This window comes from Lagenorhynchus albirostris, chromosome 14 (genome assembly GCF_949774975.1).
Source record: "Lagenorhynchus albirostris chromosome 14, mLagAlb1.1, whole genome shotgun sequence".
NCBI lineage: Eukaryota > Metazoa > Chordata > Mammalia > Artiodactyla > Delphinidae > Lagenorhynchus > Lagenorhynchus albirostris.
In genome coordinates this window covers 46,327,549-46,354,443 of record NC_083108.1, presented here as the reverse complement: position 1 = coordinate 46,354,443, position 26,895 = coordinate 46,327,549, and the positions used below count along the sequence as shown (strand labels likewise).

General features: G+C 36.8%; 1 protein-coding gene across 5 annotated transcripts in view; it reads left to right on the top strand.

Moving 5' to 3' along the window:
* TAF4B (TATA-box binding protein associated factor 4b) overlaps positions 1 to 26,895 on the top strand; it is a 113,873-nt gene that overhangs the window by 54,719 nt on the left and 32,259 nt on the right. For all 5 annotated transcript variants that reach the window (XM_060121403.1, XM_060121399.1, XM_060121401.1 and 2 more), the window contains 3 exons: positions 2,231 to 2,361; positions 7,267 to 7,392; positions 12,869 to 12,925. In XM_060121403.1, coding sequence (XP_059977386.1) covers positions 2,231 to 2,361; positions 7,267 to 7,392; positions 12,869 to 12,925 — 314 coding nt within the window. The remainder of the gene's footprint in view (positions 1 to 2,230; positions 2,362 to 7,266; positions 7,393 to 12,868; positions 12,926 to 26,895) is intronic.

Genomic DNA, 26,895 nt, shown 5'->3' with positions numbered 1-26,895 from the left:
GAATGGAGTTATATATTTTTAGGAATTTTTTCATTTACAATAAAATGTTTTTTATTTAATACAATAAAATTTTTTCATGTACAATAAAATGTTCCATGTTTACAGAACAGATCAGAACCAAGACCATTTCTTAATAACAGGAATTATAAAGTAACCCAAAGAATTTGGGGAGGAAGATTTTCTTACTTGAATATGTTAGGGGAGTAAACATGCCAATGTTCTTCCTTTTTTGCTAATTACCTAAATTAAATTGCACAGACATTCTGTAAAAATCACGTAGTAAGCTTGCAAACACCTACTAGATTGCCTTAAACAGTCAATGGTGACTTTACTAAAGGGAGTGTTTTATTTTAAAGTGAGACTTTAACTTGTAACTCTCTTATGTTTTATCATCAGTTTAGTGAAGATATTAGAATGTTTGATTGTTCACTAAGCCCTGGAATCGATTGCAACTCCCAGTACTTGTTTATTTTTAGTATTTTAAAAATATGGATATTTCTTTAGCGTAGGTTTCTGTTTTATAAATACATATGAAATTATTTTCAAAATTTCTCCCCAAACACTATATATTCTTTTTTTTTTTTTAATTTATTTATTTATGGCTGTGTTGGGTCTTTGTTTCTGTGCGAGGGCTTTCTGTAGTTGTGGCAAGCGGGGACCACTCTTCATCACGGTGCGCAGGCCTCTCACTGTCGCGGCCTCTCTTGCTGCAGAGCACAGGCTCCAGACATGCAGGCTCAGTAGTTGTGGCTCATGGGCCCAGTTGCTCCGCGGCATGTGGGATCTTCCCAGACCAGGGCTCAAACCCGTATCCCCTGCATTAGCAGGCAGATTCTGAACCACTGTGCCACTAGGGAAGCCCAACACTATATATTCTTAAATGTTCACTTTCTTTAGGCATTAACTGGCATGTCATCCTCTTTATACTCTATGTTTAATTATAATTTTAATCACTGGATTGTTTTGAAATTGCATTATTCCTTCTATAGAAGACCCCCACTATTTGTTTATGCTGATGTTTTAGTAAAGTAGATTTGACTTTTCAGTGTTTTTCCCCCCCTTGAATCATAACTTGGTGATTAATTAATTTTTGCTACAAAGTAATGAACTGCTTTGTTTTGAAGGTTTGTTATAGGAGAAACTGAATCATTTTATATCGTTTTCCTGTGTGATTTACTATAGCCCACATTTTGAATTAAGTTGAACATTTGTTATAGAATAATGTCAAAGAATGTGTTTAAGAATTGTTAGCTTTTAATTAAAGCTTGTTTTTTGCAATACTCATTCACACTTTGAGTATATGAGTATGTTTCAGATAGAGTGCAAAATCAAACAATAATATATTTTAAATTTCTATAAATGCATATGTTAAAAACAAACACAATAGCACTATTTAAAAGCTCATTTAAATGAGATTACCTAATTACCTGGATCTTTAGAGTTAGGTCTCTGATGATACAGGTAGTTTCACTGAGCTGGAGAATTACTATTTAAAAACTGATAAGGTTGATTTATAAATGAGCTTCTGCTTTGGGGTATGTGGTCCAAATTGTTTTCTTGAAACTTTCCTCCTAGTTAGCAGAAGGAAGAATAGAAGTTTGGTTTATTTATGGAAAGAGATATAGTGAAAGAGAAATTTTTCAAATTGATGGGTAAAATGATGAGGCTTTGAACCCATTTCAACTTGTAAATTAATTACCAGGTCAGCTTATGGAACATGAGTTAGTGCAAAATAAGCATGATTGGTAATGGACAAAAGGTGTATAGGTGTGTCATGCAGACAAGTTATTAACAGAGACTCACAATCTGAATTAACTGAAATAAATGTCATAAATTGTTAACAGTGTCAAACGGCAAAATGTAATTTTCTATTTTTTTAATGACTAAAATTAACAGAATATAGCACTGATTTCTGCAGTTACCATTTTCCTCCCTGAACACTAGACTTGATTTGTGTTCTTATTAACTTTGTCCTATAAATGACCTTGCAAGGAGAATGAGTCTAGAGGCTAAGTGAAACAATGTCTATATTTTCTGAGGCTTCAGGCTAGGTTTTATTAATGTAATGTCTAAGATCTTTGAAGTTGTGACTTTACCAGGAAAATCATAATCTCCAAACCTTTATTCATAATGGGTATGACTTCCAGGGGGAACAGAATACCTGCTGTGCTAATTATTTCAATTATCAGCCACTACTAAAACACGTAATGGATTTTCTCTGCTTCCACAGGTAAAAAGCATGACATTACAGAACTTAACTCTGATGCTGTGAACTTGATCTCCCATGCAACACAGGAGCGATTACGAGGCCTTCTAGAAAAACTGACTACAATCGCTCAGCATCGAATGACAACTTACAAGGTAAAGGAAATCCTTAAAGAAGAACAAACTCTTCTGTCTCTTCTTTGTTGTGTTAAAGGTAGTTTTTTGATATGGATTCATATTCTAAGTATATTTTTTCAAGGAAATGGTCGAGACATATTTCATACTGGTAGAAAATAAAAGTCTCATTCCTAATTTGCCTTATTTAGATACGCTTACATGACAAATAAAATAGGGTTTCAAATGGTATCCAAAGCTTCTATGTCACTGTACATTGAAATTTGCATCTGTTCTGCCTGAGGCTTCTCCTCCTAAAGCTCTTGACTGGGAGGGAGGATATGTTAGAAGGGATAATGTATTGGATAGCTGTGTTCTCTTCAGTGATCCGTTCTCTGCTAGCACTCCTGTTCCTTTTAATAAGTTAAATGATTGCATTGAGTGCTAATATTGGTGCCACTCATTATTTATATTGACCACTTTTATAAAAAATTAAATGCAAGAATAGCCTATCTTATCCCTAGTAGTGTGAACCAGATCACTTGCCATCATCAAGATGAAAGCATTAGATTTATTTGCATTATGGTTTGGATGGAGAACAAATGTATTAGGTAATGAGGGTTGAAAAAGATAACCTTTTCCCCCTATATCAAGAAATGTTCATGGGTAGATTTTGTACAATGTGGTGTATGGGTAACCTTATAAGGTTTTGAGTTTGCAAGAATGGTCATTGTCATGATGTCCTACACATAGGTTAAAAGCAATCTAGGGAAGATCAGCCACTCTACCACCGGTAAATTTCCTGGAGGAAATCATTCTGTTTTCTCTCCTTTCTGCTTCATTTAGAACTTTGGAAGAACTATTTATAGTTGCTGAGGTCCTCACTTGTATAAATCTTTGTGAGAATTTACTGGACTGACTTAAAAATATATGATCATCAGAAAAAGCTGTGAAAAAACCCCTACTATCAGTATTTATTTTTGTGTGCTTCTGGAATTTGTCCATTTCTTCTAGGTTATTTAATTTGTTGGCATACAGTTGTTCATAGTATTCTCTAATAATCCTTTTTATTTCTGTAAGGTCAGTGGTAATGATTCTACTTTTCATTTCTCATTTTGTTTCCTGAAGATGTAAGGTTGGTTACTGATTTAAGATCTACCCTTTTAATGTAGGCATTTATTTATTGCTATAAAATTCTCTCTGAGCACTGCTTTTGTTGCATTCTATACGTTTTGGTACATTGTGTTTTTGTTTTCATTCATCTCTTAGGTATTTTCTAATTTCCCTTGAGATCTCTTTATTTCATTGGTTATTTGAGAGTATGTTGTTTGATTTCCACATATTCGTGAAATTTCCAGTTTTCATTCTGTTGTTGATTTCTAGCTTCATTCCATTGTTGTCAGAGAATATTCTTAGCACAATTCAATCATTTTAAATTTATTGAGGCTTGTTTTGTGGCCTAACGTATGGTCTGTCTTGGAGAATGTTCCATGTGCACTTGAGAAGAATGTGTATTCTGTTGTTGGGGAGGAGTGTTCATATATGTCTGTTAGATCTAGTTGGTTTATAGTGTTAGGTCCTCTATTTCCATATTGATATTCTGTATAGGTATTCAATCCAGTATTGAAAGTAGGGTATTGAAGACTTCAACTACTATTGTAAAACTATTTCTCTTTAGTTCTGTCAGTGTTTGCTTCATATATTTGGGGGCTCTGTTGTCTAGTGTGTATATCTTCTTGTTATATCTTCTTGGTGAATTCACTCTTTTGTCAGTATATAATGTCCTGTCTCTTTTAACAGTTTTTGACACAAAGTCTGTCTTGGCTGATATTAGTATAACCACCCCTGCTTTCTTTTGGTTATTATTTGCATGGAATATTTTTTTTCCATCCTTTGACTTGCAGCCTATTTGTGCTTTTATCTAAAGCCAATATCTTGTAGACAGCATATAGTTGGATTTTGCTTTTTATCCATTCTGTCAGTCTCTACCTTTTGATTGAGGAGTTTAATCCATTCACATTTAAAGTAATTACTGATTTAGGAAAAACTTAACTTCTGCTATTTCTATTTTTGTGTGTGTCTTATGGCTTTTTTTGGCATTCCTTTACTACTGCCTTCTTTTTTGTTTGATTTTTTTCATTGTTGTATATTGTTTTGATTCCCTTTGCACATGTGTGTGTGTGTGTGTGTGTGTGTGTGTATTTTTAAGATATTTTCTTAGTGGTTACCTTGGGGATTACAATTAGCATCCTGAATTTGCAGTAACCTAATTTAAATTGATAACAATTTACCTTCACTTTTGGGATGTGGGGGGATTAGTCTTCCTTTTTGTCTTTTTACTGTAACGTTTTAAAGAGCCTTATAATTTTTCATATCTGGATTCTCCCCTTTTCCTGCCTCAAACACCCTGTTGTTTCAGATATACATGAGTGCACTTTCATTTACAGTAGGCGGTTTCTATACAAAATGTAGCATGTGCATTTAGTATGGAATAGAATTTTTCCAAGTAATGTTTACTATCCAGAATGCCATCCAAAGCTCTATTATGTATAGCCTTCAGGTGGAGTAGTTCTTCTAGTGTATATCAATAACACATATTCCAAGGATTTAGTTGCCCCAGGCAAAATGGATAGTATCTACCCCACTTAGAAACTCAGTAACATAGCTTAAAGCTAACACCTTCTTAACCTTCTGTCTTGACACTGCCTATCCTGATTGATTTTCCCCTGTCCGCCTTTCCCCACACTTATTCCTTAATACAGCTAATGCCACTGTGTGAATTTGCACATATAGAAAAGCAGCTACACCATCATCCTTCTTTAAACAGAAATAATAATCATTTAATTATATTTGGATCTAGTTCAAAATTATATACTTATTTTGTAGACTTTGATTGTAGTAATCTTTGAGTCACAGATTGAGCCCTGTCCTTACATTTCAGTTCATCCCTGATAGGATTTATTTTTATCTGTACAGTATGGGAAATTTTACTCCATGAATTTCACAAAAGTGAGCTACTTTTATTAAAAGCAAAATCCCACCATCTCTTTCCATTTGAAATCCCTCTACTTTTGATAATCTTTCACCTGGTTAGACATAATTCTCTAATTAATCATAGTCCATAAACTGAGATTTAAGTAAACAAGTAGAAAGTGACACATGTGATACAAAGCTTTTGATCTTGCTGCCAGGTTTTTTCCCACTGAAGATATGTTAGAGTCTTCTACGTGCCAGTGGCTGTGGAGAAACTTCATGTTTTCCAGTTGAAAGGGGCTGTAATACTTTCTTTAGATGGGATTCACTTGATGATGTTATTGTTTGGTCTGAGTCCTTATATTTTCACTGCTAAACCACCTGACTCTGTGGTGCAAGAAGACTTCAGTTAGACCAGCTGGGTAGACAGGAAGCATCATGATAAGATTGGGGTACTGTTGTTTAAATAAAGTTGGAGACTCAGTAGAAGTAGGGAAGACACTCAGTTGTTAAGGACTGGAAGAGTAAAGGAAGGATGCATTAAGCAAGAGGCAGTTGTACTGAGTTGGAAGAGAGAGAAGGAATCTTAGCATGGAAATGAGATTGGGTTCAAATTTAGAAAGTCTGTGCGCCTTTTTAATTTAGCATTTGCTGTCCTTTTAAATTAAATCCTGTCAGTAAATTATCTCCAGGGTATATGAACACAAAAATGGTAAAAATGAAGTATTTAAGAAACCACTGGTTATTATGTTTATGCCTGTATGGTTGGCTTATAATGTATTCCATATTCTATCTTGTATTATTTAACTTTAAAAACATTTGAGAATTCTTTTTGTATTAAACACAAAGTAAAATAAGTAGCACTAATACATCCTTGTTCATTATTCTATGTAATACTCTTTGGATCTAGTTAAATACCAACAATAAAAATTTAATTTAAAAAGAATCTTGGGCATATGAAATCTCTCAGTCCCAGTTAATTGAATCAACCATAAGCATGGGATAAAACAAAAGATGGGAATGGTGCTGTACCCAGATTTCCAAGCCACGCACTGACCGTTGGACTAAACGTTTAAAAACATTCAGTTTTCCTATTTTATAGTCTCCCTCCTATAGCTTGGATGTCTGAATTACTGAAATGAGTAGATGGCAGGAAGTTACCCCACCCCCAACAAGCATACATGTATTAAAGGAGGAGAGATAGGTGGTCATATCAGATAAAATTACAAAATATTTAGATTGTAAAGCACTGTTTTATACTGTAAAATATCAGAATAAATGAAACAGTATAAATTTTATCATTTTATGGAACATTGAAGATGAATAATTATATTTCTCTGTTATGACTCTCATTTATACATTGTATACTTAATTTCTTTGACTATAGATTCTGCCCAAGTCCATAACTTAAGGAAATTCTTACAACAGGGTTTAGGATTTTAATGTTTGCCATTTTGCCTTATGTCGTATTTTGGTAGAAGTTACCTTCACTTGGCATGGTTAGACCAATTCAACAATAGAAACAAGGGTGATAACTTTCATCTTAGGTATATTTTTCAATGAGATGATTGTTTCTTATTTTTTGTCTTTCACAGTCCTACGATTTAATTAATCATTAAGGTCTGCTGAGATGGACGATAGTTTAAATAAAAAGATTTAGATTATAGGTAAAGGGTGCACTGTCTTGCTTTCTACTTCCAGTTATTAGGATCTGCTTGGCTTAATTCCTTTTTCCTCCCCTCTAGATGAAGCTTACTAGGAAAGCTCTTTGAAATTTCAATGCTTAATCACCTCTCAAATTTTAAGGATGATTAAAGTTCTTATTTTGTTGTTGTTTGCTTAACAGAAATAAACATATTACCTCCTGTAAATTTAGTTCCCTATGTTTGTGTTACTGTCTTTAGCTGATTTATAACAAGACTTAATGTAGAATGTGTTGCCTAGGATCATCATAAAACTTTTTTTTTTCCCCAGGCAAGTGAAAATTACATCCTGTCTAATGACACCAGATCACAGCTCAAATTTCTTGAAAAGCTAGATCAACTGGAGAAGCATAGAAAGGATGTAGAAGAAAGAGAAATGTTACTTAAAGCAGCCAAGGTAAGGTCCTATGTGATTTATGAGTGAACATGGCCTGGCAAGGAGGTCAGAATTGGCTTTATCATTTGTTGACTATCTTGGTTTTGTTAGGCCTTTAGATTTCTCTGAAGGATTTCTTAAAATGAAATTACTAATAAATTCTCTCACAGCCACAGGATGGTGTCGTACAGTGGCTTTCAGTTAATTTAGTTTAATGAGACATAATCTTTTGTCTCCTCATTCTCAATTCCTGTGTGCCTAGCATCATACCACTTCCCCCTCCCCAAGTAAAAATGTTTTAAAATTTTTCAAGGTCTTTTCAGGGATATGATTTAATATGTGCCAAGTTGAAGTTGAGAGAGGAAAATTTGGAAAGTGGACATGAATGTTATAGGTAAAAATTAGGAATAATTAGGATTATATGAAACAAAATAGAAGATGAGCAGGAATGGGTTAGAGAGATACTAAAAGAGAGAACAGGTAAGGCTATTATTGATTTTCTTTCTTCCTCCTTTAAGCATTTTCCTGGATCATTAGTGCCAGATGGAGTGAGAGCTAGTTCCATTATAGTTTGCGTTTTGTTGCTGCACATTTCTTTGTAGGCCTTGGGGATCAGTCTTAAGGGTTGGATACTAGTGTTATTTTTTGTTTTAAACGCTTCAGTTTTGATTTCCAATGTTACTGGAATCCTCCCCTTTTAGAATATTTGTTCCTAGTCACATACTAATCACTTTTTTAAAAATTCATTTATTTTGAAATGATTTCATACTTACAGAAAAGTTGCCAGAACTATACATCTCCTTTTCAGTTGGGGTTCCCCATTTTTAACATTTTACTGCATTTCCTCCATCTCCATCATTTCTGTACACAGGTGCACACTCCCGTTATCATTATTCTCTCTTTTGTTCTTTCTTCTTTGAATTCAGAGGTTTCTCGTACATTCACAAAGTTGTGGAACTGTTGTCTCTAATTAGTCTTTCTCTGAACCTTTTGAAAGCAAGCTTCAGACATGATGTCTCATCACTCCTAAACATTCTGGCATGTATTTGTGAAAGCAAGGCCATTCTCCTGTATAAGCTTCCAAGTCAGGACGTGAATAACATGACACTACCATCTAATCCACAGACCCTGTTCAGATTTAACCAGCTATCTCAAACCTCTTTTTCCTTCATGGTCCATTTTCCCATTCAGGAATGTGTGTCTATTCAGTTGTCATCAGATTCCTTCAGTCAGATTTTCTCACTCTTTTTCTTTCATGTCTTTGACAAGTTTCAGGAGTACAAGAGTACAAGCCTTACCTTCTGTAGGGTGACTCTCAACCTGGGTTCATCTTATGCTTCCTTACAACTTGACTTGGGTCATGCATTCTTGGTGGGAATGCATAGAAATGATGCTTCATTCTTCTCAGCTGATTCTATCAAAAGGCAACCTTGATCAGTTCTCTCCATTTTAAAGTTTCCCTTTCCGCCTTTGTAATCAATTAGTTTTCTGTAGGAAGGTATTATAGCATTATACTAATATCCCATACCTCATCAAACTCCACAGAGCAACTTTAGCATGCATAGATGATACCTGTGAATCAGATACCTCTGTGATGGCTGCCAAATGGCGATTCTTTATTCTCATCATCTCGTCTATGTTTATTAGTATTCTACTTTGTGGAAGAGCTTTCCTCTCTCTCATTCATTCATTCATACATTCATGCATTCATTTATATCAACATGTGCTCGTGGATTTCTGTTTGATGCAACAGGTTGTAACCCATTACTATCATTATTTATTTTGTTGCTCAAATTGCTCCTGAGTGGGAGACCCTTCCAGCTGGCACTTCTGTCCTTTAATCATGTTTCCATCATTCACTGAGCATGTCCTTACTTTCAGGCACAAGATACTCCAGGCCCAGCTTTTACTCATCCTTTCCCAGCCCTGGAATCAGTCAGTTCATCAAGGAACCATATACTTTTTAGTTGAGGATGATATCCAGAAATCAAGATTAGAGCCTACAGTGTGCTCATTGCTAAGAGAGTATCATTACATGTAGAGCCTGTCAAATGGACAGATCTAGGAAACATGTATGGTATGTGATATGTACACATATCTATATAAACACACAAACATAGATCTATAACTATTTTACTGTGTGTGTACATTATAAAACTATAAATTTATATGAATATCTCCATGATATCTTAGGGTTCTTCCTAGCTTTAACCTTTCCATGTTTATAAGTACTTACTCTGAAGTCAGAAACCTGACTCTCATTATCCTCGATATATTTACTTATGTTCTCAATTTATTTGATCCATGTAACTAATCTCCCAAGCAACCATGCTGACTGACTCTTCTGTCTGCTGCCACTGTTACCCCTGCCCTCATTTCATTGCCCATGTAATTGGCCGCCGTGCCCACTGGCCCATGCCTTGGTGGGTCTTCCCCAGCCCTTCATCACCCTGCATTCTTGACCTCCACAACCTTGTGCACCACAACCTTGTCACTGTGCAGCTTCTCACTGTCCCACGGTCTCAGTCCCCATTCTGACCCCTCTTGCACTGGGAAAGGCTGCTGGGACAGGAATATGCTCTTTCTCGAGCCCTTGAGTATTATAAGCAAGCACACAGTCAATGTAACGAGGTGGTTTATTGGTATTTTATTCCCAATTACTCTGCTGTAAACAAGGTTATAAACCTTTAAATACTTGTTTAGTTATTATCCGGTGTAGTATATTATAGTTGCTCTCACTTTCTCGTAGTTTTACCTTCTACTCTTACAGATTTTCTAACTCAGTAAATGACATCATTATTCACCCAGATGTTCAAGCCAAAAAAACCTAGGAGTCATCTTTAACTCCTTTTCCTCTTTTCTCTCCCTACATCCAGTTCACTTTCCTATTCAGTTCCCAAAATGTATCCACCTTCTCTTCATCACTGTTGTCATCACTCAGATGATCTGAGTCATGTTTCCCTTGGACCTTTATAATGTCTTCTAACTAATGTCCTTTTCCTTCTACAATCCATTTTTCATACTGTTGTCAGGATAGTGTTTTCGTAACAAATCATATGTGTCTCTGTTGCTTAAAATCGTTCAGTGACTTCCTCTTGCCTTAAAATAAAATCCAAACTTACTACCAAATTTTTAAACGCACCCACCTCTCTCTCTGAACTTTCCTCATGTCCCTCCCTTCTTCACTCATTCTGCTCCAGTCACAGTGACCTTTCTTTGTGCTCCAAGTTTGTATCCTAGGCTACTAATGAAGCATCTAAAACTGAACACTGAGTTCCCTTTCCCCAAATCTGCGCTGGTCTTTACCTTCTCGGGAAGTTGGAATTTTCTATCCTTCCAGTTACTTAGGCCACAATCCTAGGCATCATTCTTGATTCCTCTCTTTACTTCACACCCTATATCCAATCCATCAATAAATCTGGTTGGCTCTACCCCCAACATGTATTTCAATCTAGTTATTTATCATCGTATTCTATGATGCTGGTTCAAGTTGCCCTCATCTTTTTCTCAGTCTTGTATTTACAGCAGTTGTTTTAGAACAGCTTCCTAATTGCTCTGTGTGCCTGTGCCTCCAGTCTTGGATCCATACAGTGCATCGTCTGTACGGCAGCCAGAGTGACCTTTCGAAAGTGTCCTGCCAGTGGCATCTCACACCTTGCTCCAAACCCTCCAGTGGCTTTTTCTTACAACTAGAATCAAAGCCCAACTCCTCATCATGACCTACAAGGCAGCACATTGTCTCCAGCCTTATCTCTCAACTTTTCTTTATGCTCCAACCACACCAGCCTTCTTTCTTTCCTCAAGTATGCCAACCATATTCCCATTTTTTGGCTTCTGCAGTGACTGCACCTTCTGCTTAAGAGTGTTCTTCCCCCAGATCTTTATATGGCTGCCTCTTTCTTGTCATTCAGATCTCTACTCAGTTGTCACTCCTCAGAGATGTCTTCCATCCCGTTCTGGCTACAGAAGTACACCCCTCTTTCTATCACATTATCCTATTTTATTTTATTTATAGTACTTATCACTATCAGTCATTGTTTTTTATTTTTCCCCATCATAAATGTTTTACATTTCACAACTGTGTTTAATTTCTATAAAATTATTTTATTTTTCTCTTCTTAAAATGTAAGTTACTCGAAGGCAGAGACTTTGTCTTGTTACCTCATTTCTATATCTCCAAGGCCTAGAACAAAGGCACACAGAGTAGAATATATACTATGGATAGTCAATAAATATTGGTTGACTGACAAAGACTTGATACCCAAATGTGCCCATTTTATACTGTGGCAAAAATTATATACACACACATATACATACACACATATATATACACCCATATTTTTATGTGAATACACATATACTCATTCTCTCCTAACATAAGTAGAATAACAAGGGAGTTTTCTTAGTTTGGGCTAGAGTGAAGTTCTTTTATTAGATTGGAGACAAAATTAAGAAAAAATGTATTAGCTTTCGGTAGAATCTTATGTAGGTATTTAATTAAGGTGTTTAAAATTAGAAGGCACTCAGATATAAACAGTTTCTTCCTTGTGTTTTCCTTTAACAGAAGTACTGATAAATCAGTAAAAACGTTATCAGTTAAACTAAGTAAATAGGAAAATACTTTTTGCTTTTATTTTGTTAGCTATCTTTAGTTAGCTGCTATTGAATGTTATGGAATATTCAGATTTATAAGGAGTTAGGTAACTTTATTAGAATAAGAAGAAGAATACACCTATCCGCAGCATATTTTTCAGTGGACAAATGTCTGTAGTGTCAGAAATATAGTTCTTTCCTTACCTTTGGTTCCATCAGAGCATTACATGTAGAATGTAGCTCTTTTCTTATAGCAGTCCTGTAAGATTATTCATTTTTTGAATGTTAAACTGAATCAGTATGGAAAGTGACATTCAATAAACATTTATTGAACATTTTCTTGGGCACAGCATTCTGTTAAGTGCTATAGAGGACCCAAAGATGATAAGATACTCTAATGAAAACATTGGGATGTATTTCTTAATTTTAAAAAATTACACTTTTGAAGAGAGAGAAATTTGGTTCAAAGTTCATCACGTTCTTGTTTCTGATAGTCCTTGAAATACCATATTTTTTACCAAAATGGCTTCACCTAAGGATTAGCCAATGTTGATTGTTTTCATTCATTTGAGCCAACAGTTATCCTTTTCTTTTCCTTCATCTCTACCATCCATTTTTCAGTTTTTAGTGTTCCAACAAGACCAGCGTCATGCCTCAACTGGACCTGACTGACATTGTTAGCATCATTTTCTCTATAAGCTTCCTCCGGGCTAGAACTGCAGCAGCCAGCCCAGATGATGGGGGGGGGGGGTGGGAGGGAGAGCACGAGACTGGATTGAGGCATTTTCCCCTGGAGCTAAGGTTTTCAATCACAAGAGAAAATTGTCATTTATTAAATATTTAACGGCAACTGTGGTGTTTAGATGCTAGTAATTTCTATTAAAATTTTCTTTTCCTTTGATAGAGTCGTTCCAATAAAGAAGATCCAGAACAGCTGAGATTAAAGCAGAAAGCCAAAGAGGTAGGACTTTCAAGTTACCATGCTTGTCTTTGTGTTTGAGGGAAGGTTGGCAGCTCTCTCCTGGCAATTAGGTCAGGGTTTATTTTGCTGTTGCATACCATTTGCCGAAGCCTTGGGGAAGGACAGGAACTGCTGAAGGCAAGGGCAGTACTTCAAATGAGGTCAATGAGTTATGTGCTCTCTTTTTAAAATTTATTTTCAAGGTTTAGGCCTGTCTAGAAATGGCTCTTTGTAAACTACAGCAGCACACTTGGAGGAATATAATGTGGGATTAAAAAAAAAGAAAGAAAAGAAACTTCTGAGATTTAGCATCTGGGACTGTACAATAGGCTACATTTTTCCAGGGTAATTGTTCGTTTTGTAAATCTGATACTGCTTATAATTCTTTGGCTGGGAGGTGGTACTGGGATTTAGTTTTAAATGGAAAACGCCTCTGGCTTTTAATTTTCTGGGCCCAGCAGTTTTCTGTTCTGGAATGGAGCCCTTGTTTCACACAGTTCATGTTTAGCTGCGGGGGTTTTAGTTTATAGCTTAGACTGGTTAAGCTTTTACTCCCAGAGGCCTCTGCATAGCAACTGTAGAAATCAACAAATAAGTTCATTTATGTCTGCAGCCTCCTCTCAGTAGCTGACTTTTTACATTTCCCAATATCCATTTCCTGACTTTTCTAGCCCCAGAGAAAAAAGCTCCACTAATTGGAGCTTATTTTAATTGAGCCTTAATATTGGATCTCACTGGAGTTGCCCCCAGAGCTGCTGAGAACAGAAGGAAATGAAAGTACCTAAGGTTGAAGACATGGTGTATGTATGGGTGTGTGTGTGAAATTTTTCACTTGACCTACAGATTCTTTTCCCTGCTGAATAAATCATCAAGCCTGTTCACATTTCTGATTAAGGATCTGACAGCAGACGATAATAAAGACAATTGAGGTGTGAGACGTGTGATATGGAGCTGAAGAAATTGGTTTCTATAGTTACTTGACTGATTTCATGCAATTTTTAAGGATCTTTGTGCTAAATAAGAGTGATTTCCTGAGCAACCTTTTTCCTTAACTGTGCCTCTTGAACTATGAAATTTGTTGTTGCTTAACATTGCTGCACTCGGCTTCTAGGTGCCAGCAGCAGCAGGTTATTTATGAATGTTTTAAAGGCCCTTATTGTTTGGATTAATGTAGGAGCTGAGGCAAAGCAAATGGAAATCTAGTAAGATTCTTACAATCAATGTGGTGTGTTTTCACTAAAATAGAAAAGGAAGAAAACATGAACTCTGGATGGAGGGGTTTCTGGATTGAGGTGAAGAGAACTGGGAAAGGAGAATATTAAAAAGGATTTGAAACCGAACCAATTTTTTTCAACAACAAAAAATTTCTGTTACTCATTTCCAGAAAATTTATCTAAAAATATTATCTAAAAAATTTAACATGAGAACTGTACCTATAATCTTACAGCAAGCGTGGCTTGATGATAGATTGATTGGTTGCTTTGAATCATGAGTGTCCCTCTTTGTTTTCATTTAGGACTGATAGATGCTTATCTTACTTCTAATCCCACCTACTTTTTGGAAAATAAATATCAGAAAACTTACCGCTTTATCCTTAAAGGTCTTATCCTGTCTGTTTTTCTTTCATATACCTTCACAAACATCTGGATCATAGATTAATTTTTCCTTCAGGTTTGTATGGAATGCTTTTGTTTGTTTTTCTTTTAATTGTGTTTTTTATTCCCTGAAGGATGAATAGGTGGACAGCATTCTTTGAAGAAAATTCTAAGAGCAAATGTGAAAAGAAAAAAAAAAAACCTCTCAATGAGAGCAGGTGTGCTGTAGCAAACCTGGTTTTTTTCCCCACTGTTTTTGCACCTCCATTTATTTATTTTTCCTAGCAAGATTAAAAAAACTGTATATTTTCCTTCCAAAATATTTCAAAAGTTTTCTGGTTGCTTCCTATTCTAAATCATCTTTGATTTAAAAAAGAGTCAAATACATTGGCCCAGTTCCAAGAACAGAGCCACTCTGTATTAGTTGCAAATGTTGGATGAAAGTAAAATATTGTCATTTTTGTCATCCCCATGCCCCCCTAGAGTTCTTAATAACTTTAATATTCTAAGGGGCTCCAATTTAGAATCAAACACACCATATTTTGTTTGGTTGCAAAATCATTGACCCTATCTTTATATAGAGTTGAATTGTTGTCTTATATGGTAATTTGTAAGGTTATCATTTGGGATATACTAATTGTTATCACACTGCTATAAACTATAAAGCTTTGGTTTGTGATTTTTTGGTATTTGGCTATTTAGGAAATTTTCTTTGTCCGATTGTGAAAATTAGTACAGATTCCTTACTGTTGCTCAATATAAAACTGCTTTGCTTTCCTTTTTCTGGTAACTACCTACCTACCAAGCTGGGCGTAGGAAACACATTAATGACAGTATCTTACAAATATAGAACTCCAAAGAACTGTTTAGAGAAGTTGTAGGCTTTATTGATCCTGAGGAATGTTTCAGCAGTGATGTTTGTCATATAAATATTAAATCACAACTTGAATCCCCTTCATACGTAGTCTTATAATCCATGGTTGCTTTCAACTGTTAAGAACTAGAGTTTTGGGGGGTTTTGGGGGGTTTTTTTTTGCAGTACGCGGGCCTCTCACTGTTGTGGCCTCTCCCTTTGCGGAGCACAGGCTCCGGACGCGCAGGCTTAGCGGCCATAGCTCACGGGCCCAGCCACTCTGTGGCATGTAGGATCTTCCTGGACCGGGGCACGAACCCGTGTCCCCTGAGTCAGCAGGCGGACTCTGAACCACTGCGCCACCAGGGAAGCCCAGGACTAGAGTTTTGATCTTGGTCATTTCTCCCATGGGTTTTCTTCTCTCGAATACAGATTTAGAGTCTATGCATTTCTTCTTTGCATTCTGGTGTAAAGCCAAACTGTTAAATTGAGCAGGTTTTTATAAAGATGTCTAATTTCTTTTCATCCTTCCTATTGACTTCTTCCAATTTTGTCATTCTCACTTGGCACTTAAGAAAGTAGGCTGCCTTTGGGTTTGCCTCCAGCCTAGTCTGAATCCGTTGAAGCAGCTCCTGCTGCATACTATTCTTATTGATCTGACAGGTTATCCATCTATTTGAAAACATTGTTGTCTGGCTAAAATGTCTGTGGATATCAAACATTTTAGTTCCAACTTTGGGGCCATCTTTTTCCTGTTTTCTATCTTTGCCTTTAAAAAAAGTCATAAGTGTTCTCGCTCTCTGTATTGTAAGTTTATATTTTAAATATGGACACTTTTAAATTGTGATGGCTTTTTTCCCCTAGATACTTTTACTGAAATGTAAGTACTGACATTCTTCCATTTCACCATCAATGTGTGAAAGGTTTTAAATAGATTACTAATTGCCAAATTCTGACTTCAAACAAGCAGGCACGTTTTTGTTTAATGCATCTGCAGACTTGTCTGAAATGTGTGCTGTGTGTCCTAGATTACCATCTAGCCTTCAGTGTTTTCCTTTCTTACCACATCATCCAGAGTTCTGCAGAGCAAACCATCTGACCTTGGAGTTCAGACATCCTGATTCCTTAAACATTTGTTATATATATCGTGACCCTTATTTCCTTTGAATATCTTCTTTCTCCTTTGAGAAATGTGAGTTTAGTCCATCTGTGCAGCGTGAGACAAAGAATTCACTTTCTTTTTAACAATTCCTAGCATCCCCACTTTCATTTTTTATCAGACATTAGAAGAAAGAAAAAGGAATGCATGACATGTACCTGCTGGCACATTAGTTTCACAGTGCATCCTGTAGAAACTGGGCAAAAATAAGTATTAAATAATTAAAATGCATAACAGATTAGAAAACTTGTACCCTGAAGGACTTTGGATTTTTGTTTATAGAAAATATAGGATATAAAAACTATAAGTAATACAATTCTCCATGAAGCATTATTGTACAAGAAATAAAATACTGACTCATAAGGCTCATTACTGATTAGAAGATATATCATTTAGGTACAAAAAGGGCAAGGGATTTTTTTTAATGAAATTTTAAAAGATATGGAGTCAGTGAAATATGATAGTTAAGGCTAACTATTAAATTTATAGCAACTTGTATTTAAACTTTATACTAGTTCTGCATGAGCCAAAACTCATGGAACACTGAACAGGGAAAATTGAAGTTTGTCATTAAAAGTGCAATCAAATTAATGTAGTATGGAGAAGATGTTCTTAAAATGGCAAGTTATAAAGAGCTTGTATACATAGCAGAGAAACAGAAATGCAATGTTTTCAAAGCATTGATAGTCTAATAAGATAGTAGTTCTCAAACTTCGATATGCATAAGAATTATCTGGAGGGCTTGTTAAAACACAGGTTGCTGGGTACCACCCCAGGAATCTATGACACAGTAGGCCTGGGTGAAGTCTGAGAATTTGCATTTCCAACAAAATTTTCGGTGATTTTTCTATTGCTGTCACTGTTCTGGAGATCACACTTAGAATCTAGGAGGGGAAAGAAGGGGGCCTTTAAAATCTATCACTTTTGTTTTCCCATTGACTAAATGGTCATAGAAAGTTAAATAAAATACTGTGATTTGGGAATCTGAGAATTGGCATCTTGAACTGGCATAGTTCAGATACCATCCAATTACCATTCACTAGGTTCTCTCTTTGGAAGCAGGAAAGCTACACTAGGTTTTTTAATGGATATTTTCTCAAGAGACCTTTATTGGTTGTATCTCTTGATTGGTGAACCTTACATAGAAAATATAACATTTTATTTAGAGCTTCTTCAGAAGGTTGTACTCATTCTTTAATTTTGATGTATAGGATCTGTGTGTCTTGAGATATGTATTATCCTTTTGATAGAAAAGGTGTGTATTATAGAGGAAATAGCATTGAAGTAGAAGTCAGGAGTCGTGGATTATCTAGATTTCACTTTGGGAAAGATTTCACTTTGGGAAAGTTACTTGACCTCTTAGAACTTACCTGTTTCCTTGTATTTAAAATGAATGTAACAATACAATCTCTGCTTGTATTACAGAGCTGTCATAATTTAGGGAAAGGTGAGGTATTACAGGGAAAACCAGTAGCTTAAAACCATTAGCTAAGATACATTTAAGAAAGATGCCATCAAGCTCTTAAATATAATAATCTTGAGATTGCCCATGGGTATGTCAGTTTCCAAAAACTAATATGTCAGTTTTTTTGGTTTCTTTTTCTCCTTCCAGAGGAATGAAAAGAAGTTTGGGAATAAAAAAAAGGATATAAGAGTAAGAACTAGAAAAAAAATTATATAATCTAATATGAATACAGCACATTATATTTCTTTTTAATAATACATAAATCAGGTATTATGTTTGCATGTAAGGGGAAAAGTGTTCAAGTGAGATTATGTGGAATATACTATTTTCCTGAAAGGTAGAGATGGATTAGAAGGGCTGACCAGCAGGTATACATTTCAGATTCCAAGTATCTCAGGTGGCAACAAGGGTTTATTGTATAATACAGGGAACAATATTCAATATCTTGTAATAACCTATGATGGAACATAATCTGAAAAAATATATATATATATGAACCACTTTGCTATACACCTGAAACTAACACAGTATTTTATTTATTTATTTTTTAAACATCTTTATTGGAGTATAATTGCTTTACAATGGTGTGTTAGTTTCTGCTGTATAACAAAGTGAATCAGCTATATGTATACATATATCCCTGTATCTCCTCCCTCTTGCATCTCCCTCCCACCCTCCCTATCCCACCCCTCTAGGTAGTCACAAAGCACCAAGCTGATCTCCCTGTGCTATACGGCTGCTTCCCACTAGCTATCTCTTTTACATTTGGTAGTGTATATATGTCCATGTCACTCTCTCACTTCGTCCCAGCTTACCCTTCCCCCTCCCCTTGTCCTCAAGTCCATTTTCTATGTCTGCATCTTTATTCCTGTCCTTCCCGTAGGTTCGTCAGAACCTTTTTTTTTTTTTTTAGATTCCATATATATGTGTTAGCATACAGTATTTGTTTTTCTCCTTCTGACTTACTTCACTCTGTATGACAGTCTCTTGGTCCATTCACCTCACTACAAATAACTCAGTTTCATTTCTTTTTACGGCTGAGTAATATTCCATTGTATATATGTGCCACATCTTCTTTGTCCATTCATCTGTCAGTGGACACTTAGGTTGTTTCCATGTCCTGGCTATTATAAATAGAGCTGCAATGACCACTGTAACACGGTATTTTAAATCAACTATACTTCAATTAAAATAATTATCAGTGGAGGAAAAAACTTCAAGCCAAGTATCTCAGGTGTTCTGGACAGTGTCCTGATATCATTAGCCTTAATGGTTGGGAGAAAAATTAATCAGACCCTGTGACTGTTTGATTTGGTAGAATGCCTGCTTAATAATTGTCTTTAAGGGGTTAAAAAGGATTCTGTTTGAATTGTGGTATCCTTGAATTTATGTAAGGTAGGGAGATGATTTTTTTTGGAACTTGTTCCAAAACTTTTTTCCTTTGGTTTAAGATTATGTTAACTGTAATTATGAAATCTAAGCAGGACATTCTTTTTTTAAAATATTTATTTATTTATTTTTGGCTGTGTTGAGTCTCCATTGCTGCGCGCAGGCTTTTTCTAGTTGCAGCGAGCAGGGGCTACTCTTTGTTGTGGTGCACATGCTTCTCATTGTGGTGGCTTCTCTTGTGGAGCACGGGCTCTAGGCGCACGGGCTTCAGCAGTTGTGGCATGAGGGCTCTAGAGCACAGGCTCATTAATTTACCTCTCAATTCCTTCCTTTGCTTTATACCTTTATACTTTCCGAAAGTATGTAGCAAAATCAGACTGAAGGTGACACTACTTCATATTTTTGGATCATTTGTTATGAAGGACAGCTCTGCTGTCATCTTTTGTACTCTCTGTGCCTACATTTTCCCCCTATATCTTGCCTTCCTTGAGCATGAAAAAGAAACTCATTTTTGGATTTCCCATTATGTCAGTGTCATAATTATCTAGATAATTTAGCCCTTTTTGTTAAATATGTCCCTATATTTGTTGAGGGAGTTAGCTGTAGGACACTAGCTTATTCATTCTTCATGTAACTCCTCTGATTCTGCCTAATAAGCTTTTGGTTTCTGTTTTCATTTTCATTTTTTCTATACCTTTTGGTTTTTTAAAAAATTATGTTCTTAACATCAAGAAGTACCTCTACTGAGTTTTACCTCTGAGAGCTTGTGTGATTTTTTTAAGGTAATCTGTTAATGTGGTTTGGCTCTTGATTAAAGTCAGTACTACCATAGTTATACTTTTAAGGAACAGAGACAAGTACTAAACACCAGAGATAAAATAATTTTCAACCATGATTGCTCTGTTGCTTTCTAGGGCACTGACTTGAATTTTAGGGGACTTCTACTTGATATCAGAGAGACAATGATAAGGGAGATGAAGACTTCTGCCTTTTTCATTAGCCATTAAGGAAGGAATGAGGATGCCCTTAAAAGAAAACCTGCCAAGCCTGTTAGGTCCTTTTGGACGAAGTTGAGAGAGTTTACTGGTATAGGTGAGCAAGCAGGCTTAAGTTTTATGAAGTAAAAGCTAGTAGGAATATAATATAACAGAAGCCTCCTGTCAGAATTCTGATTAAACTAGCTTTTAATGGTTTCAGTTAAGATGGAGTAAAAACATTCCATACTGTTTCTGCCAGCTATAAAACATGGACAGAATGCATGGAACAGCTATTCGAAGGCTTTGAAAAGTAAATAGCAGGCAAATTGGGGAAGAAGATGAGAATTCAAACTGACTTCTGAACCAGCCGTGAGGTTGCCATCTCACTTTTACCCCACTCCCCACCCCCATTTTTTCTTGCTGCTTGACCCTAGGCATGGATGTAGTCACAGAACTATGTGGCAAAGAGGAGTAACTAAAGCCCCAGCTTTCTGGCCAGAGGGCCAAAGGGAGGAGCTCAGGAAACCAACCCAATATTACTATGTTTAATTCTTATTACCACTCTTGAGCTACAGATTTGTTATATGTGACTCTGATCTAATCAGCATACCAACGAACACTACAGACCAATATGCTTCATGAACATAGATGTAACCATCTTCACCAAAATATTAGCAAATCAAATCCAGTGATATATAAAAATAATAATATATCTTGACCAAGTAGAGTTTACCCCAGGGATGCAAAGCTGGTTCAGTATTCAAAAATTAGTCAGTAAAATCTAACATATTAATAGTCTAAGAAGGAAAAACCATGTGACTATATCAATTGATGTAGAAATACATTTGGCAGATTTCAACATCCATTAATAATAAATCAGCAATCTTGGAATAGAAGGGACTTTCTCAGTCTGATAAAGGGCAGCTGTTAAAACCCTACCACTAAAAATCATTCTTAATGGTGAAAAGTCTGAATGCTTTCTTCCAAAGATTAGGAAAAAGGCAAGGATGTCTGCTTTCTTCACTACTATTCAACATTATATTGTTGGTACAATAAGGCAAGAAAAAGAAAGGCATATAGCTTGTAGAGAAAAATTAGTTTGTTCTTTCATTCTCTTAACTGTGTCCTTTACAGAGCAAAAGTTTAATTTTTATGAAGTCAAATTTGTCAATTAAAAAAAAATAGACCTGCCTTTGGCTGTCATGTCTAAGAATTCTTTTCTGGGTCCCAAGTTACAAAGATTTTTCCTTAAGCTTTTTGCTAGAAGTTTATAGTTGACATTTTGAGTTAATTTTTTATAAGGTGTGAGGTTCAAGATTCATTTTTTTGCATGTGAATGTTCAATTGCCCCATTTGTTGAAATGACTGCTTTCTCAATTGAATTGTTTTCCACCCTGGTCAAAAATAAATCGGCCATATTTATGTGGCTCTATTTCTCGATTCTCTATTCTGTTTCATTAACCTATGTGTCGATTCCTTCATCAATAACACATAATTTTGATTACTGTAGCCTTATATAAGTAATTCTTAAAACTGCATGGTGTAATTCTTTCCATTTTGTTCCCTTTTTCTCCCAAAAATTGATTTAGCTTTTCTAGTTTTTTCGGTTTCCATGTAAGTTTTACAATCAACTTATCCATATCCACAAAAAAATTTTTTTGGAACTGTGTTAAATCTGTAGATGAATTTGGAGAGAATTGAGATCTTTACTATGTTGAATCTTACAATCCATGAATGCAGCATGTCTCTCCATTTATCTGTATTTTCCTTTATTTCTTTCATCTGTGTCTTGTGGTTTACAGCATACAGATACCTGTACATGTTAGATTGATACCTAAGTATTTCATTTTGGGGAAAGCTATTATAAGCGGGATTTTTAAAAATTTAAGTTTCAGACTTTACCTTAATGATATTTAGAAATACGATTATTCTATGTATTGACCTTGAGTCTTGTTGCCTTACTAAACTCATTCATTGGTCCTAGGAGGCTTTTTGGTTTTGTTTTTTTTTTTTATCTACCTTGAGGTTTTCTGTGTAGATAAGCATGTCACTTGCAATCCCGTTTCCACCAGCAAACCTCTAATTCAATGGCTGTTTTTACTGAACTGAGCTTGCATGTCATTTTCACCCACTGTGTATGCCAAGTCCACATTAATGCCCAGAACATCCTCCTGTTCCAGTTAAAAGTGCATAGTTTTTCAGAGACCTTCAAGATGGCAGAAGAGTAAGATGTGGAGATCACTTTCCTCCCCACAAATACATCAGAAATACATCTACATGTGGAACAACTCCTACAGAACACCTACTGAACGCTGGCAGAAGACCTCAGACCTCACAAATGGCAAGAAACTCCCCATGTACCTGTGTAGGGCAAAAGAGAAAAGAAAAAACAGAGACAAAAGAATAGGGGCAGGACCTGCACCTCTGGGAGGAAGCTGTGAAGGAGGACAAGCTTCCACACACTAGGAAGCACCTTCACTGGTGGAGACGGAGGGTGGGCAGCTGGGAGGCTTCGGAGGAGAGCACAGCAACAGGGGTGCAGAGAGCAAAGCGGAGAGATTCCCACACAGAGGATCGGTGCCGGCCGGCACTCACCAGCCTGAGAGGCTTGTGCGCTCACCCGCCGGGGCACGCGGGGGCTGGGAGCTGAGGCTATGGCTTCGGAGGTCAGATCCCAGGGAGAGGACTAGGGTTGGCTGCGTGAAGACAGCCTGAAAGGGGCTAGTTTGCCACAGCTAGCCGGGAGGGAGTCCGGGAAAAACTCTGGACCTGCCTAAGAGGCAAGAGACCATTGTTTTGGGGTGCGCAACGAGAGGAGATTCAGAGCACAGCCTAAACGAGCTCCAGAGACGGGCGCAAGCCACCGCTATCAGCGCAGACACCAGAGATGGGCATGAAAGGCTAAGGCTGCTGTTGCAGCCACCAAGAAGCCTGGGTGCAAGCACAGGTCACTATCCACACCTCCCCTCCCAGGAGGCTGTGCAGCCGGCCACTGCCAGGGTCCCATGATCCAGAGACAACTTCTCCGGGAGAACACCCAGGCGCACCTCAGGCTGTTGCAACGTCTAGTCTCACCCCGCATTCCGTACCCCTCCCTCCCCGCGGCCTGAGTGAGCCAGAGCCCCCTAATCAGCCACTCCTTTAACCCCGTCCTGTCTGGACAGAAACAGATGCCTTCAGGCAATCTGCACGCAGAGGCGGGCCAAATCCAAAGCTGAACCCCAGGAGCTGTGCAAAAAAAGAAGAGAAAGGGAAATCTCTCCCAGTAGCCTCAGGAGCAGCGGATTAAATCTCCACAATCAACTTATGTACCCTGCATCTGTGGGATACCTGAATAGACAAGGAATCATCCCAGAATTGAGGCGGTGGACTGTGAGAGCAACAAAATATATATTTTTTTCCTTTTTCTCTTTTTGTGAGTGTGTATGTGTATGCTTCTTTGTATGATTTTGTCTGTATAGCTTTGCTTTTACCATTTGTCCTAGGGTTCTGTCTGTCCGTTTTTTCTTCTTTCCTTTTTTTAAATTACATTTTAATAATTTTTTATTTTAACAACTTTATTTTATTTCATTTTTTCTTTCTTTCTTTCTTTTTTTCTCCCTTTTCTTCTGAGCTGTGTGGCTGACAGGGTCTTTGTGCTCCAGCCGGGTGTCAGGCCTGTGCCTCTGAGGTGGGAGAGCCAAGTTCAGGACATTGGTCCACCAGAGACCTCCCAGCTCCACATAATATTAAATGGCGAAAGCTCTCCGAGAGATCTCCATCTCAATGCTAAGACCCAGCTCCACTCGAGTGCTGGACACCCTATGCCAAACAACTAGCAAGACGGGGACTCACCCCTCCCATTAGCAGAGAGGCTGCCTAAAATCATAATAAGGTCACAGACAGCCCAAAACACACCACCGGACGCAGACCTGCCCACCAGAAAGACAAGATCCAGCCTCATCCACCAGAACACAGGCACCAGTCCCCTCCACCAGGGACCCTACACAACCCACTGAACCAACATTACCCACTGGGGGCAGACACCAAAAACAACAGGAACTACGAACCTGCAGCCTGTGAAAAGGAGACCCCAACACAGTAAGGTAAGCAAAATGAGATGACAGAGAAACACACGACAGATGAAGGAGCAAGGTAAAACCCCACCAGACCAAACAAATGAAGAGGAAGTAGGCAGTCTACCTGAAAAAGAATTCAGAGTGATGATAGTAAAGATGATCCAAAATCTTGAAACTAGAATGGAGAAAAAACAAGAAACGTTTAACAAGGACCTAGAAGAACTAAAGAGCAAACAAACAATGATGAACCACACAATAAATGAAATTTAAAATTCTCTAGAAGGAATCAATAGCAGAATAACTGAGGCAGAAGAACGGAAAAGTGACCTGGAAGATAAAATAGTGGAAAAAATTACTGCAGAGCAGAATAAAGAAAAAAGAATGAAAAGAATTGAGGACAGTCTCAGAAACCTCTGGAACAATATTAAATGTACCAACATTCAAATTATTCGAGTCCCAGAAGAAGAAGAGAAAAAGAAAGGGACTAAGAAAATATTGGAAGAGTTTATAGTTGAAAACTTCCCTAATATGGGAAAGGAAATAGCCACCCAAGTCCAGAAAGGGCAGAGAGTCCCATACAGGATAAATCCAAGGAGAAACATGCCAAGACACATATTAATGAAACTATCAAAAATTAAATACAAAGAAAAAATATTAAAAGCAGCAACGGAAAAAGAACAAACAATATACAAGGGAATTCCCATAAAGTTAATAGCTGATCTTTCAGCAGAAACTCTGCAAGCCAGAAGGGAGTGGCAGGGCATATTTGAAGTGATGAAAGGGAAAAACCTACAACCAACATTACTCTACCCAGCAAGGATCTCATTCAAATTCGACGGAGAAATTAAAACCTTTACAGACAAGCAAAAGCTAAGAGAATTCAGCACCACCAAGTCAGCTTTACAACAAATGCTAAAGGAACTTCTCTAGTCAGGAAACACAAGAGAAGGAAAAGACCTACAATAACAAACCAAAAACAAGTAAGAAAATTGTAATAGGAACATACATATCGATAATTACCTTAAATGTAAATGGATTAAATGCTCCAACCAAAAGACATAGACTGACTGAATGGTTACAAAAACAAGACCCGTATGTGTACATGCTGTCTTCAAGAGACCCACTTCAGACTTAGGGACACATACAGACTGAAAGTGAGGGGATGAAAAAAAGACACTCCATGCAAATGGAAATCAAAAGAAAGCTGAAGTAGCAATTCACATATCAGACAAAATGGACTTTAAAATAAAGACTATTAGAAGAGACAAAGAAGGACACTATATAATGATCAACGGATCCATCCAAGAAGAAGATATAACAGTTGTAAATATTTATGCACCCAACATAGGAGCACCTCAATACATAAGGCAAATGCTAACAGCCATGAAAGGGGAAATCAACAGTAACACAATCATAGTAGGGAACATTAACACCCCACTTTCACCAATGAACAGATCATCTAAAATGAAAATAAATATGGAAACACAAGATTTAAAGGATACATTAAACAAGATGGACTTAATTGATATTTATAGGACGTTCCATTCAAAAACAACAGAATACACTTTCTTCTCAAGTGCTTATGGAACATTCTCCAGGATAGATCATATCTCGTGTTACAAATCAAGCCTTGGTAAATTTAAGAAAATTGAAATCGTATCAAGTATCTTTTCTGACCACAACACTATGAGACTAGATATCAATTACAGGAAAAAAAATCTGTAAAAAATACAAACACATGGAGGCTAAACAATACACTACTTAATAACTAAGAGATCACTGAAGAAATCAAAGAGGAAATCAAAAAATACCTAGAGACAAATGACAATGAAAACACAATGACCCAAAACCTATAGGATGCAGCAAAAGTAGATCTAAGAGGGAAGTTTATAGCAATACAATCCTGCCTCAAGAAACAAGAAACATCTCAAATAAACAACCTAGCCTTACACCTAAAGCAATTAGAGAAAGTAAAACAAAAAACCCCCAAAGTTAGCAGAAGGAAAGAAATCATAAATATCAGAGCAGAAACAAATGAAAAAGAAATGAAGGAAACAGTAGCAAAGATCAGTAAAACTAAAAGCTGATTCTTTGAGAAGATAAACAAAATCGATAAACCATTAGCCAGACTGATCAAGAAAAACAGGGAGAAGACCCAAATCAATAGAATTAGAAATGAAAAAGGAGAAATAACAGCTTACACTGCAGAAATACAAAGCATCCTAAGAGGCTACTACAAGCAACTATATGCCAATAAAATGGACAACCTGGAAGAAATGGACAAATTCTTAGAAAACCACAACCTTCCAAGACTGAACGAGGAAGAAATAGAAAATGTAAACAGACCAATCACAAGCACTGAAATTGAAACTGTGATTAAAAATCTTCCAACAAACGAAAGCCCAGGACCAAATGGCTTCACAGGCAAATTCTATCAGACATTTAGAGAAGAGCTAACACCTGTCCTTCTCAAA